At 37.3% G+C, this 14,827-nt stretch overlaps 1 protein-coding gene across 1 annotated transcript in view; it reads left to right on the top strand.

Moving 5' to 3' along the window:
• The first annotated feature begins 526 nt into the window (after positions 1-526).
• Positions 527-14,827, top strand: part of LOC150074972 (rab-like protein 2A) — a 209,424-nt gene continuing 195,123 nt past the window's right edge. The window contains exon 1 of the mRNA XM_090388715.1: positions 527-900. Coding sequence (XP_090244841.1) covers positions 749-900 — 152 coding nt within the window. The 5' untranslated portion in view covers positions 527-748. The remainder of the gene's footprint in view (positions 901-14,827) is intronic.

The raw sequence follows: 14,827 nt of genomic DNA on the forward strand, positions 1-14,827 counted from the left end.
ACCGTTCCGTACTCTTCCACAAAAAAATGCAAATCGAATTGATAAATAAGTGGTTTTTTGACAGTTATATTAACTGCTAAAAATGGTTGTAATGAAAACTTCTCCAAGCACGTAGGTATTTTTCGGAGTATAATTTTTTTTTTTTTAGAACCTGGTTTCAGTTCTTGAAGTGCCTATGGCAGTTTTCTATTGTGCCATACAATCACGCCGCAACTACTGTTGAAGTGTGTTGGTTTACTAGTTGCACAGAGAAGTAACATAAGAATTATGTTACTTAACATAATTCTTACATATGTTACATAAGAATTATGTTTCTACTCTGTGACTAGATGCATACGAATTGCTCGTTTCACGAAGAGATATGCTAACAATAATCAGTCATTTTCGCTATTGCCATATTATAAGAATCTTCTATTAGGCAGTTTAATAAATTAATTTCGAAATTTTCAGCCTGAATAGTTTGTTTCTAACGCGTTACCTAGAGACGCTTTTGTTATTGGCCAAGATGTGTGTGTCTGCAGTGTGATTTTGGTTGAGAAGGTACAAGAGGTAATTAAGAAACAACTAGAATTTCATGCGTGAATATGCACATGCAGGATGTCTTCAAGTTATCATTTAGAGGAAAAGTTCAGCAATAAATCGAATCTGCTGTGAAAGGATACCATTGGATAGATATTTCTGGAACATTTCGCGCGCAATTTATTGATTAGCCATCATTTGCGGCAGACCAAGTGTGGTGAAAATCAGGATGCATGCCAGTGCAAAAATACCTCTCAGTGAAATGGCTTCAGGTAGTCCAAATGGGGATTCAGCTGATTTAGATTATTCATCACCTGATTCTGACGGGAATTTCCGGGTAAAGATCATATGTCTAGGAGACAGCGCCGTTGGAAAATCAAAGTATGTATTTTTGAGAAAATGTTTCATATGTTTTTTTTTTTTTTTTGTCATTTGCACGGCCCACATGAATTTCAGAAAAAATTGTCGACGCCAGTCGATAAATTATCCATATTAAAATCCGACAGATAGATATTCGTCTGTTTATTTTAATCATGAAAGGACAGAGTAATATCTTACCAATCTCATCTTTCACGGTCTTCGGTTGGTTTGAGAAACTAATAAATTGTTGTGATATTAATGTATTTTCTGTATCAATTTTCTATATGTACTCTATGTGTTTTGTTATTTTAAATTTTTACTTTCTAATAAATAAGGTAGATTTTCATGAATAACACGATATTTTGTCTATTTATGGCTTCATGGTACATAATGTGTAGGTAATATTTACGAATGTCGTCATTCATTTTTTAGGTCTGTTTCGGAACCTTTATAATGCAACCACCTAAATGTAAAAAAAAAAAAAAAAAAAAAACCGGTGGAACATCCAGATCGTGGGTACTCTTCCTTCGACAAAAGGCAGAAAGAAGGCAATGTTTGGCAAATGCCACTCACTACTTTCTCCTCATCCGCATGTGACACGGCAAAGTCATGACATCCCAATACGTCGCAGCCTAAATAAATAAAAACTAAAATAGCTGAAAATAAATACCAATTTTTAAAAAGAACTCCATTTTTTGAATCCTTCCCAAAGTTGTCTAAAAACATACCCTTTTGTCACTAAACAAAAATGACTACCTCAATACAAAGAAAACCCATCCCATCAGTCCTCACGTGCTGGCTGGTATACTTCACAAATTCCACTGATAAAAGCAATACTAATATCACTGCTGAAAGAGTGCTTACAACTCTGCGAGGTAGGAGTCGAACCCACCATTGACTGTTCTTGATGGCACTAGCCGTTTAATACCACAAACCCTCTATACTTTGGTGTTAGCACTGGTTTCAGCCTTTCTGAAGTGAAGTGAGTGGTTAACAGCTATGTGCTGAAACCTTTCAACTGTGAAATGCAAATTTAAAAAAAAAATCGTTTTTTTGCTTGAATACTTCCCGAAAAACCTAACTTGTTTTCACTAAACAACGGTAACTTCAATACAAAGAAAACTCTTCACATGAGCAGTGTTCAACGACAGCTTTTTTGCTTGCATCTTTCCCAAAATCACAGCAGAGAAAAATATCCAAGAGCAACATATTGGTGATTAATAAACAACATACTTAAGCAAATGAATAACATCACTGGCAGCACAGAAAAATATCTGGTGACACCTAACAAGAACGATAATGCAAATAATAATTTTGCATTTTCCCTCCAAATCCGAAGGGAATCTACATACAATCAGAAAGACAAATTACACACTCATAGTAATCGCAGAACTCGATTGTACAAGCACTCCATTCTATGCGCATTCCCACAATGCAAAGGCAAGGGGCACCCAGATACTGGAATTCAACGGGAAAAAAAATTGCAATCCATCATTTTAGAAGTATCATATTATACTTCATGCATGTAGAAGAATTTATCATCATTGTCTCTGTTCATATCCAAAGTATAAATTTAATTTACAAAGAAAATACTTATCAATATTTCATAATATTTTATTTTACTGCTATCTCTGTGTTTTATGTGATCCATACAGTTCTTTTTTTTTTTTCGCAGCTATCTGTCGGGAAACACTAAAGTATGCCTAAGACTGGCAAGAAAGTACACATTATAAAGTAAAAGACTGAATAATCTAAATGATTCAACAGTGAGCAGGTGGAGAGGAAACACATAAATGCTGTCTGTTTCTCTTCAAGAAGACTGCCTCTTCAAAAATGCTCAGTTTTTTGGACATATCACAATTCTGTCATTATTGATGCATTATGGAAATGTGTATCTTACAACTGACCATATAGTTTCTGTGTTGATAATTTAGGTCTCATGTGATCACTGTGTAAAACTTAATTTTTATTCCTTTTTATTCATCATAGCAAAGCATGTTGTTATTATTATTATTATTACTACTACTACTACTACTAGACATATAGTGCAAGGAATCCTGAGGCTTATGCTGCACCAGCCAAAAAAAATTTCTGGGTTACCCTGAGAGAGTGAGTGAGTGTGTGTGTCAGTCACAAGTAGAAGGGAACCACCAAGAAAGAGAAGAATGATAATATCCAGCTCAGGATCCTGGGTGTGCCAAGCCCATATTCACCAGATGTGAGCCCCTGTGTATTCAGTTCACAGTGTATTTTTGTGCTGATGAAATGAAATAAACTGTTATTCTTGACATCAGTACTGGCCAAGAGGTGCAAGTTTTTAGATCACCATCCAAAAAGGTTATCCACTTCATCTGCCTGTTTTAATAATTTTTCCTATTCTTGTTTAAATTAGCATTAGTATAGGCATATGATGCCAGAAAGCAAACTTATACAGCATTGGCAAAAAAAAAAAAACAAAAAAAAAACTTCCCATTTCACCTATTCTTCAAACCTCTAAGCCTAATCACTTTGTCCCACGTAGTAGTGCTAAACCTAGCGTTCTACTGACAAACCTTGCCGGGCCAGATTCTGCTGTCTCGCAAAACACTCCTGGTAACCAACACTGTACGTTTCCTCTATGAAAATCTCAAATTCAAATCTACAATAATAGATCTGAAGAAGAACCACTGGAATAACTACTTCCAAAGGCCATAATGCCACAGCAATGAACAAATTATCTGGTAGTCTGACTCAACAGCAATTGGCTCCACATACCATCATCCAGCTTTATATGCGCAGGAACTATGTTGATTGCATCAGCAATGTTAACATCTGCAGTATTATGTATTAGCCATTTCACATGTTATTAATTTATTTGTTTTTCTATGAGTTATACTTTATTCCAAATGTTTGTTCTCATATAATTCTCTCAACGTTCTCATTAGTACGTTGGCATTCGAGGTGAGTGGACGCGCTTAGACAGGGCTCCTCAGTTAAGTGGTTTACTTTTGGATAGTGCTTTTAAATATTTGATTTATTTAAATATTGTTGGATTATTTTGTTATAGGTTTTCCTGTAACTGTTTGATTTTAATAATATTATAGATATAATTTTTTAAAGTTACTTTCATTGATATTTATTTAATTTTATAATGGTTGTTACGAGATCTGCCTTAAACACGTCACAGGGTATCGTGAGTCACACGGAAATAGCAGATGGCGATTTACGGGTGAGTCATGATTTAATCCGTTGTGGAACCTGTGGAATGTTTTCCAAGGTCGACCTGGTGACTAATCCTACCTCACCTGGGGATTCTTTTCTTTGTGATCGATGTAAGGAGTGCACCGATCTTAAATTACAATTTGGTGCACTGATGGAACAATTTGAGTCCCTGAAAAAACAAGTGCTTGCCCTCGAAAATAATGCTTCTGGGAGCTCGTCAGGGACTCAAAACTCCAGCAATCTACCAAGTGATGCACACCCGATTCGAGCCTCAAAACAGAAAAACCAAGTGCAAACTACCCTGGTTAGAAAGGACATTGTTTTATTAGGAGACTCCATTGTCAGGGAAACGGGGAATATTTTTTGTAATAAAGATAGGTGGAGCAGAACCAGGGTATGTCTTCCGGGAGCAACTATTGATGATGTCACCAACAGACTGTCAGATTTTAAAGGGGGTAAAGAAAATATTATTATTCATGTGGGGACAAACGATATTAAACGTACACGATCTGACGATTTGTTGGAAAAATACAGGACCATGCTGAGGAAATGTCGCGAGCTAGGCCATAATGTCTATGTGTCTGCAATTCTGCCCAGACACGATAGGAGGGATTATATGTTAAGAGCCTTGTGGATTAACTCAAGACTTGAAGGAATCTGCAAGGCTTTAGGGGGTAAATTTCTATCAGCATGGCCCACACTTGTAGGTAGAAGGAATTTGTTTTGTAGAGACAGGATACACTTAAACAAAGGTGGTGCAAAAGTTTTTGCCAGTATTATTGAGGATACCTTAAAGGCTCAGGGAAACTGCTAGTTAGGGGGGATGTGGGTAATACTGACACGCGTTTATCTGATAATATTGGTCAATGTAACTCTTGCACATACCTTAAGAGTTCTTATCTGTTACTCCAACTGGACGTATTATCTAGATGTTCTGGGGGCAAAGACGTTTCACCTGAGCAGGTAGCTAATATCAGGGAAGAGAGCCTAAAAAACTTCAAGGGTTGTGTTAGGGTTGTTAAATATACAAGAACAGTAAATCTTAATTGTTTATACAGTAACGTTAGAAGTGTCGTCAATAAAATGAGCGAATTCGAACTGCTGGTTAAAACAAGTAACGCGGACATAATAGGGCTTACAGAGACGTGCCACCCGGAAATTGGGGATGATGAGTTTCAGTACGGCTTGTATAATGTATTTAGGAAGGATAGAGTAGATAGAAGGGGTGGTGGGGTAATGCTTCTTATCAGAAGCAGCCTGAGTGCGACGATAGCTTTCCCAGATTCAGACATTTCACATGCTAGTATAGAGTCTGTATGGTGTGAGATAGTTGGAAACAAAGGTACAATGCGAGTAGGCGTAATCTACAGACCAGGTGATTGTGAAGACTATGACAAAAGCCTCTACATGCAAATGGAATGGGCAAGTAAGCGTCAATGCCTTATTATGGGTGATTTCAATTTGCCTCTAATTGATTGGAGTAAATGGGAAGGAAACTCGACATGGGGAACAAAATTTTTAAATCAACTAGATGACTGTTATTTGTATCAACATGTCAGGGAAAGTACTAGAGAAAAGAATATCCTAGACCTCATCATCACACATGAATCAGATGACATAACAGGGCTGACAGTAGAGGAACCAGTAGCAGGAAGTGATCACGGAGTTCTACGGTGGATGATGACGAGAGAGATAGCAGAAGTAAAAGGCAAAGGAATGGGTTTTAATTTCAGAAAAGGAAATTACGATGCCTTAAGGTACTACATGGCCTCTATTAACTGGGTAGATATCGCGCAGAGAATGAATACATTTGAACTGTGGTACGCTTTTAAAACATTAATCACCGATGCCTTGAATGCGTATATACCATTAAAAAAATACTCCACGAGAAGGGTTCCAAGTTGGATGAATAGTGAAGTTGCCACATTACTTGAGCAGAAAAAGGTGGCATGGAAACGTTACAGAGCAATAAAAAGTACTGAAGCCTATAACAGCTACAAGGTGATGTGTAATAGAGCCACAGAAAAGGTTCGACAGGCAAAGGCAGTTTATGAGAAATCACTAGCAAACAGAGCAAAGAGGGGGGATAAAGAATTCTTCACATATATAAATGCCAAGAAGAGCAGGACAAACCAGATCGGACCTTTACGTAAGGGAAAGGGGATAGTAATAAATACACCAGCTGCCGTTGCAGATGAACTCAACAGTTATTTTGCATCGATATTTACAAATGAAAAGCCTTTTGTGGCAATGGGAAATTGTGGGAGCGAAGTTAAAAAATATGTAATTAATGATATTGAAATTTCGCAATATTATTTAATGAAAAAACTTTCAAGCCTACAGACTAGTAAGGCTCCTGGAGTTGATGGAATATACCCTATAATCTTGAGAGAGGCGGCAAGCGAGTGCATTGAACCACTGAGGCTGGTTATGCGAGCATCACTAGACTCTGGGGAGATTCCCTTGGATTGGAAAAGTGCAAATGTATCTCCCATACATAAGGGTGGCTCTAAAAGTGAAGTGGGAAATTATCGACCTGTCAGTCTGACTTCAGTAGTAGGGAAAATCATGGAGGCATTGATCAAGGGTGGAATTCAGGATCATTTGGATCGAATTGAAATTCTCAAGGATACTCAGCATGGTTTTGTAAAGGGAAAATCATGTTTAACAAATCTGGTTCGCTATTTCGAAAGGGTCACTCACGAGCTGGATTTAGGGAATAATTTCGACATTGTTTATTTAGATTTCAGCAAAGCTTTTGACTCAGTCCCACATGAGCGGTTGCTTTATAAGCTGGAACAGGTTGGAATCACTGGAAAAATTCTTAGATGGATAGAAGGATGGCTTCAGGGCAGGAGGCAGAGGGTTGTGATAAATGGCTATTCCTCAGATTGGGTTGATGTAAGAAGTGGGGTTCCCCAAGGATCAGTATTAGGACCACTGTTGTTTTTAATTTTCATAAACGACATTGATGAAGGGATAGAGGGCGTGATGTCTAAATTTGCAGATGATGTTAAAATTGGTAGAGTAGTTAATGATCACTGTCAAGCTGAGCTTCTTCAGAGAGACCTAGATAGACTTCAAGAATGGTCAGAAAAATGGCAGCTGTGCTTTAATCCAACAAAGTGTAAGGTATTACACCTGGGAAACAGTAATCCCAAAATAACTTATTCACTTGGTGGAGTTCAACTAAACCCAGTACTGGAGGAAAGGGACTTGGGTGTTACGATACGGTCAGACATGAAATTCTCTGAGCATTGTAAACAGGTTGCAAGGAAGGCCCATGGTGTCCTATCGATGATCTATCGAACTTTTGCAAGTAGAGATAGGGACGTGATAATCCCATTATATAAGGCCTATGTTAGACCACATTTGGAATACTGTGTTCAAGTATGGAGACCGCACCTAAAGAAAGACATCGAGCTTCTTGAAAGGGTGCAAAGAAGGGTAACTCACCTGGTGAGATCGGCAAAAGGGCGTCCGTATGAAGAAAGACTTCGAATATGTGGGTTGCAGAGTTTGGAAACTAGACACCTTAGGGGAGATTTGATTGAGGTGTTTAAGGCTCTGAGAGGCATCAGTAAAATGAATGAGGACAAAATTTTCAAGATTATAAATGATGCTAGAACTAGGGGACATAAATTCAAGTTACGCGGGGAAATGTTTAGATTGGACTGCAGGAAGTTTTATTTTAGCCAGCGAGTTATAAATTACTGGAATAAGTTGCCTTCATGGGTGGTAGAGGCCGACAGTTTGGGGAAATTCAAAGGTCATCTGGATAGTACTTTCGGGTAAGGGAAGCGCATAGGATGATAGGATTAATTTTCTTTTTATTTAATTTTTAATTTCATTTTATTTTTTTTATTTATTTATTAATTATTATTATTTATTTATTTATTTAATTTTTGTTTTTATCATTGTTTTGTTCGGATTTTTTTTTTTTTTTTGGCTGGTGCAGCATAAGCCATAGGCTTTCTTGCACCATACGGCCGTTACTAATACTAATACTAATAATGTAAGCCCTTATAACTGTGTCATTAGTTGTCCCTGGGCAAGCTTGTAATTATCAGAGCTAATAAACAGAATTTATTCCACAACGACAGATGGAAGTTTATTTTAGCAGTCAGTCACTCGCTGGCTAAAGGTAGATTTCTGCACATCATTTATGTAACCATCCTTACTCACTTTGAATTTATGCCCACGCAAGTGTGTAATCTCTAAGCAAGGGGAAGAATCCCATTAGCACTGAGCTTGCTCAACCCATTTAAAGACTAAACATCTCAGTCGGATCACCTTGCAGGTGCCTAGTCTCCAAACACTAATTTGCAGAATTGAAGCCTTTCTTGGTAAGAGCACCCCATGTTCCGCTCGCCAATCTCATTGCTCTTCTCTGTACTTGTTCCAGCAACTCCATATCCTTTCTAAAATGAGGCCTACAGACCTGTATGCAGTACTCAATGGGATAATCACCTCCTTTTCCCTGCTAGCAAAATTCCTGTATATCATTGACAAAACTCCATGAGCTGATCTGGCAGCCTGTCTGCATTGCTAAGAAAACTTCATATATCACTGCATAATTATCCTCAGTTCTTTTTTCATTTTCCACTATCCTCAGTGTAGTACCACACAGTTGGTACGTTACTCTGGGGTTACTGCTACTCACATGCAGTACTTTGCATTTGTAAATGTTCAACTTCAATTGCCATTTTTCAGCTTATCTGCCTAACTTTTCTAGATCCTGTTGCAGTAGCATACTGCCATTAACCACCATGCCACCCATTGTATCATCTGCAAACATGGACATTAAGCCTGGTATGCTTTCATCAATATCATTGATAAATACAGGGTGTTTCAAAAATGATGGTCAATAATTTAAAGGTGAAAAGTACAAACTAAAATAAGCAAAAAAGTCCCAGTGAACATCGGGCCGCAAATGAACTGTTTTCGAGATAATGCACATTTTCTGTTAAGATCTGCCACTGACTATGGGAGCACTAGTTTACCAAAAAGCTGTGAATCCTTTGCTAAGGGTGGTTTTATTAAACATAAGATAATACATTTTTAATTTTTGGTTTCAACACCACAGGATTTTACAGATGTTACAGGATGTTACAAAAGGTATTCAAAATGCTGTCCTTGCATCCGTATGCAGCTTTGTAGTTTTCTCTGCATCGAGTTGCGAATCCTCTCAGGCATTCCTGGATCATTTCTGATTTGCTGATAGGCTCCTTCAACCTGATGCTGCAATTCCTCAACTGTGTTAATGTCAGAAGTGTACACCAAGCTTTTAAGCAAAATCCATAGGATTTTAAAATTTTAATTTTGATTTTAATTTACAAATACAAAAATCCATAGGATTTTTAAGTCTGGTAGGCCACCTTACAGACCCACCTCTACCTATCCACTGTTGACCATTCCTTCAACTTAGATACCGAGTCACAACTCGAGCAAAATGTGCTAGTGCACCATCATGCATAAACCACGTGTTCTGGCATTGCTGAAGTAGAACATTATCATCATTAAAGAGGACTGGAAGAACATTCTGCAGGAACTGAAGGTACAGCTGTCCTGTTTACCTGTTTGGCAGAAAGTGCATTTAGAATTAGATGGTCTCCTAGTAGTCCTGCCCAGACAGTCAACGAGAAATGTTACTGATGTCGTGAATTGCATTAGGATTTTCGTCCAACCAAACGTGACAGTTATGAAAATTAAAAATACCTTCACGAGTAAACCCAGCTTCGTCAATGAACAAAATATTGTTTAAAATTTGGGGGTTCAGGACACACTGTTGTAGCATCCACTGGCAGAAGTTTGCTCTGGGAGGGTAGTCTATTGCTGAGACCTTGTTCACCCTGGATATGGTAGGGGTACAGTAATTGGTGATGTAAAATTTGCCACACGCTGCTATGACTCAGTACACTCTCTTGCAGAGCAACTCTCCTTGTTGAAATTTCTGGATTTTGTTCTATTCTTTCTAATACCCTTTCATCAACATCAGGTGTTATACTTCTGGGTCTACCTGCTCGTACTTCATGTGCGAAGTGCCCATGTTCTCTAAGGTGTTGATGTACTTTGATGAATGTGCACCTGTTAGGCTGCCTTCAGTGGGGAAATGCTTCTTGGTACAAACGTGCGGCCTCTAGTGCACTGCCGTTGGCTTTACCATACATGAAGTGCATGTCCGCATACTCTTCGTTGCTGTAACCTTTTTCCATGTTGACTATCCTTTGACAAGTACTAGTGTGCCTGCTACATCTCAGAGCATTGAGAGAAGGGAAAGGGAGAGAATGAGCATAACCTAAACAAACAAGTCAGTGGTGGATCCCAACTCTGTACTGTACAGTTCACCTTGTGGTGGATCCCAACTAGAAATGTGCAATATCTCAAAAACGATTCACTTAAGAACCTATGTTTACTAGGCTTTTTTGTATATTGTAGTCTGTACAGTTCACCTTTAAATTATTGACCATCACTTTTTAAACACCCTGTATAGAAACAACAAGTCCAACACTGAACCCTAGGGGACTCCACTAATAACACTACTCCATGAGGAGCAATGTCCACTGATTGCCACTCTGTCTTCTCTGAACCAGCCATTTCTTTATAAATAGCAACAACTTCTGTTAATGCCACACTGCTCCAATTTGTACAGCAGCCTTTTATGTGCAATGGTATCAAAATCTTAGCATTATTAAAGGCTTTTGATGCAAGAAAGCAAGCTTATACAGCAGCAGCCAAAAAAAAAAAAAAAGGCAAACTTCTGCAAATCTATCCGACAACTGTCTTTCCCTAATTTGAATTTATACCCTCTCAGGCGATTATTCTGAGCAAGAGGAAGAATCCCATCAGCATTGAGCATGCTCAAACCATTCCAGGCCTTATACACCTAAATCAGATCACTTCGTAGGTGCCTAGTCTCCAGACACTGTAATTTACAAAACTTTAGCCTTTCTTTGTAGGAACAACCCTTTGTTCCATTCACTAATCTTTGTTGCCCTTCTCTGTACTCGTTACAACAGCTCTATCCTTAAAATGAGGCCTCCAGACCTGTATACAGTACTCAAGGTGTGGTCTGACCATTGACTTATACAAGGGGATAATCACCTCCTTATCCCTGGTAGAAATATTCCTGTATATCATTGACAAGACACTATGAGCTACTCTTGCAGACCGTCTGCACTCTCAGAAAACTTCATATCTGCCTGCAGAGTTACGCACGCACTGCTGCTCCTTCCCACCTGGCTACGGAGGCGCCTCTGCAGAGTTACCCCCCCAGGTCCTTTTCGTTCTCTACCACTGTCAATGGTGTAATACCACAGAGTTGATACGTCACTCTGAGGTTACTGCTTCCCATATGTAGCACTTTACATTTGTCAATGTTAAACTTTATTTGCCACCTCTCTGCCCATCTGCTCAACTTTTTTAGATCTTTTTGCAGCAGCATACTGTCATTAGTGTCCTTAACAACCCTGTTAACCTTCATATCGTCTGCAAACTTGGACATTAAGCTTGATATACCATCATCAATATCTGAACAGTGAAATTTTACCATAGTAATGTTAAGTAAAGGTCAACAAAATAATAGTTTATGCTTAAACAGTGATTTATTTATCCAAAGAAATGAAATCAAGCAAATTATAATAAAGAAATTATTTATGTCTTAAAAACGTTAAAGAATGTTTATTTGTCATTATCATCATTGACTAAATGCACACTCGTTGATGGTTCCTCATTTGTTGATCATTCATCACTTGTTGTTGGCTCGGCACTCTTTAGTTTGTTGGAAGCAGAAGGAATTGGCTTCTCCTTCACAAATGCTTCGAGTTGCTTGTTTCTAAAAGTCTTCTGTTAGCTAAAATCTATTAAATCGTCTTCTTCAGAAGTGCTTCAAGAGTCTTCTCTTGGCTAAAATCTATTATTTGGGTACCACTTGTCTCTGCGCAGTAGGTGTAGTTTTAGAATGGAATAATTGTACGGTCGAGTTCTGTGATTGGGTGATTATTGTGATTGCATTTTGTTTCTGATTGTTTTGTGTCGTCGAGGGGTGTGCTTAGCTTAGGTAGGTTGTTTATCCCCCCCATCCTGCTGTTTTAAAATCGGGCAAACGAGTTCCTGATTTAAAAACTGGCAAAAGGGGGGGGGGATAAACACCCTAGGCATGTAAACCTCGGAGGACAGGGTGGTGGGGGGAAACAGGGAGTGCCACCTGCCAGTCATTGCCTTCTTCCTGATTTTTAGTTGAAGTATGGAGAGGTACCCAAAATCTGAATTTTTACCCTTCTCTTTTCTTTATAAATTTCACAATAGCATTTTGCACAAAGATCTTTAAACAGTCATTCCGGCTGCATGTTTGCTTATGATCTAATATTTTGTTTCCAGTATTATTCCTCTTCGCTGTTTCTTTTTATTAACATCATTTTCCGTAGCATTACTTAGCTTTGGCATACTGTACAGTATTAATAAGAGGGATAAATTTGAAACGAGACAAGACAGTGAAAATGAAGAGCAACACAACCATTCTTTGTTAACGTCAGCATTAGTAGCTGCTTTATGTTGAGTCACTTAGAAGCTCTGGTCTACCTGAATAATACAATACAGTACAGTCTACTGTGCGCGCGTGTGCGCACACACACACAGTAGACTGTTATATAGCTACGTGAGTTGTGTGAAATGCCTTATTTATGCACATTTAGCATTTATTTATTGCAATTAATGTTCATATTTTTGATTTCGTTGATGTTTAATACGTGAAAAAAAAAAAAAAAAACGTAAACCCTAGAACTCTTAAAGCGGGACCTGCCTGTATTACAAATAAATGGTAATAGAAAAGTTACTTATTAAAGAAATAACTGTAAAGCATATATGTGGGAGTGTACAGAGTATAAGGAAAGGCAGTGTGGAGTTGGGAAGGTGAATTGACAGCTGAAATTGTTTCTTTTTATTGCAGGTTAACCCTGTGGTTAGTATTATACAGTTAATTTTAACATTTTTTTCCTCAGTTTTTTTTTTTTTTTTTTTTAAGTTTGTGTAAAATATGTTAAAATGAAAACACTATTCTTTGACTGGCTTTCCTATGAATTCATAGGAAAGCCAGTCAAAGGAAAAGCAAATTTTAGTTTTATTTTTTTCACTCAATTGTGTGTGTATGTGTTAAAATGTATATGTTAAATCTTTGCACACTATAATATATTTTTATAAATATGAACGTGTGTGAACTTGTGTGACAAAAACAAATTTATGTAAATAAATTGTTTTTGTCACACAAGATTCTCTTTCATTTTGTGGTTTATCCTGGGTTTTGCTTATATGAGAATTTATTTTCTGCCTACCTCAGATAATCACAAGTCTAGTATTTGTGAAGTGAGAATGCTTTGGTAATTTGGTAGGTAATAGGAAATTGAAATCTTGACCATTTCATTTAGCAAAAGCATTTTGCAAAAATTTTAATATATGATACTATTTTCATTTGTAAAATAATAAGAGAAGTTAACCTCAATATAATACGTAGAACACTTCCGTATGATATTCTCCAGCAATTAAAGTGAAAAAATCGAAAATCTTACATTACAGTAAAAAAAAAATTAAAAATCAATTGAACAAAATTAAAAAATCAACCTAACACAATTAAAAAATCAATCTAACGCAATTAATTAAAAGGAATTTAATGAAAAAAATTGCAAAACGATTTTCCTTCCTTAAGCTGACAACACTTTTCGACCGTACGTCGTGATCACAGGAACGAAAATTACCAAATAGGGGTGAGCAATGACACTTAAATAGGGATGATTTGTCTTGGTGCATGCATGTAAAAGCCCACAAATCAGAGATTAGAAATGGCTGACGAACATTAACAGAATTCGCATCTAATTTAATTTCGACAGTTTTAGATTTACATTGGACACTAAGTATTTTGGCCTTGTTAAATAAAAAATTATGTTTTTTACTTAAAATTTTTTAAATAAAAAATTATGTTATTTTGACGCCGCTGAATGAGAAGCGCGAACTGAGGTTGCGTGTTGATTAACACAAATTCAGTGGAAAATGTGTAGAATCTTGATATGACGAGTTGCAATCACTGTAAAAATTGTACACCAGCTCATTTATTTGTGTTGCGAACGAGGAAAGGACTGAGCGATTTTTCAGTATAGTGTGTAGTTTCTGTATTGGCCTGGCCACAATTTTAAATTTGGTATCTTTAAAGAATCTGTTAAGTTGTTTGTGCCACTGTTCAACATATGGGACATAAAGGTAATATAGTTCAGGCCAACAATATCACCTTTCGAGACAAAGTATACAAACAAATTTTAGGTTTGCCAATGGGATTGAGCTTGAGTGGCTTCATATCGGAGGTATATCTCTCAACGATTGAGCTTATACATTTGACGCCTTTTCAACCCCGTATCGCATACTATGGGAGGTATTTAGACGATGTTCTAGTTATTTACTGATAGTAGTACTATCCAAAACATTTTACATTCGTTTAATAATATTCACTTTAGACTCAAATTTACATTGGAAAAGGAGAATACGGATACAAAGTCATTAAATTTTCTAAATTTCATGCTTACTCACTCGAATAAAATCCAATTTAACATCTACTGAAAACCTACAAACACCGGTATGCTTCTTCATTATTGCAGCTATCACCTGTTCTCCTACAGGAGATCTATTATTAGCATTTGTAGAGGCATATGATGCAAGAAAGCAAGCATATGCAGGATCAGCCAAAAAAAAAAAAAAAAAGGTC

The sequence above is a fragment of the Mastigoproctus giganteus genome, chromosome 14 (assembly GCF_048544385.1).
Source record: "Mastigoproctus giganteus isolate SK-2022 chromosome 14, ASM4854438v1, whole genome shotgun sequence".
NCBI lineage: Eukaryota > Metazoa > Arthropoda > Arachnida > Uropygi > Thelyphonidae > Mastigoproctus > Mastigoproctus giganteus.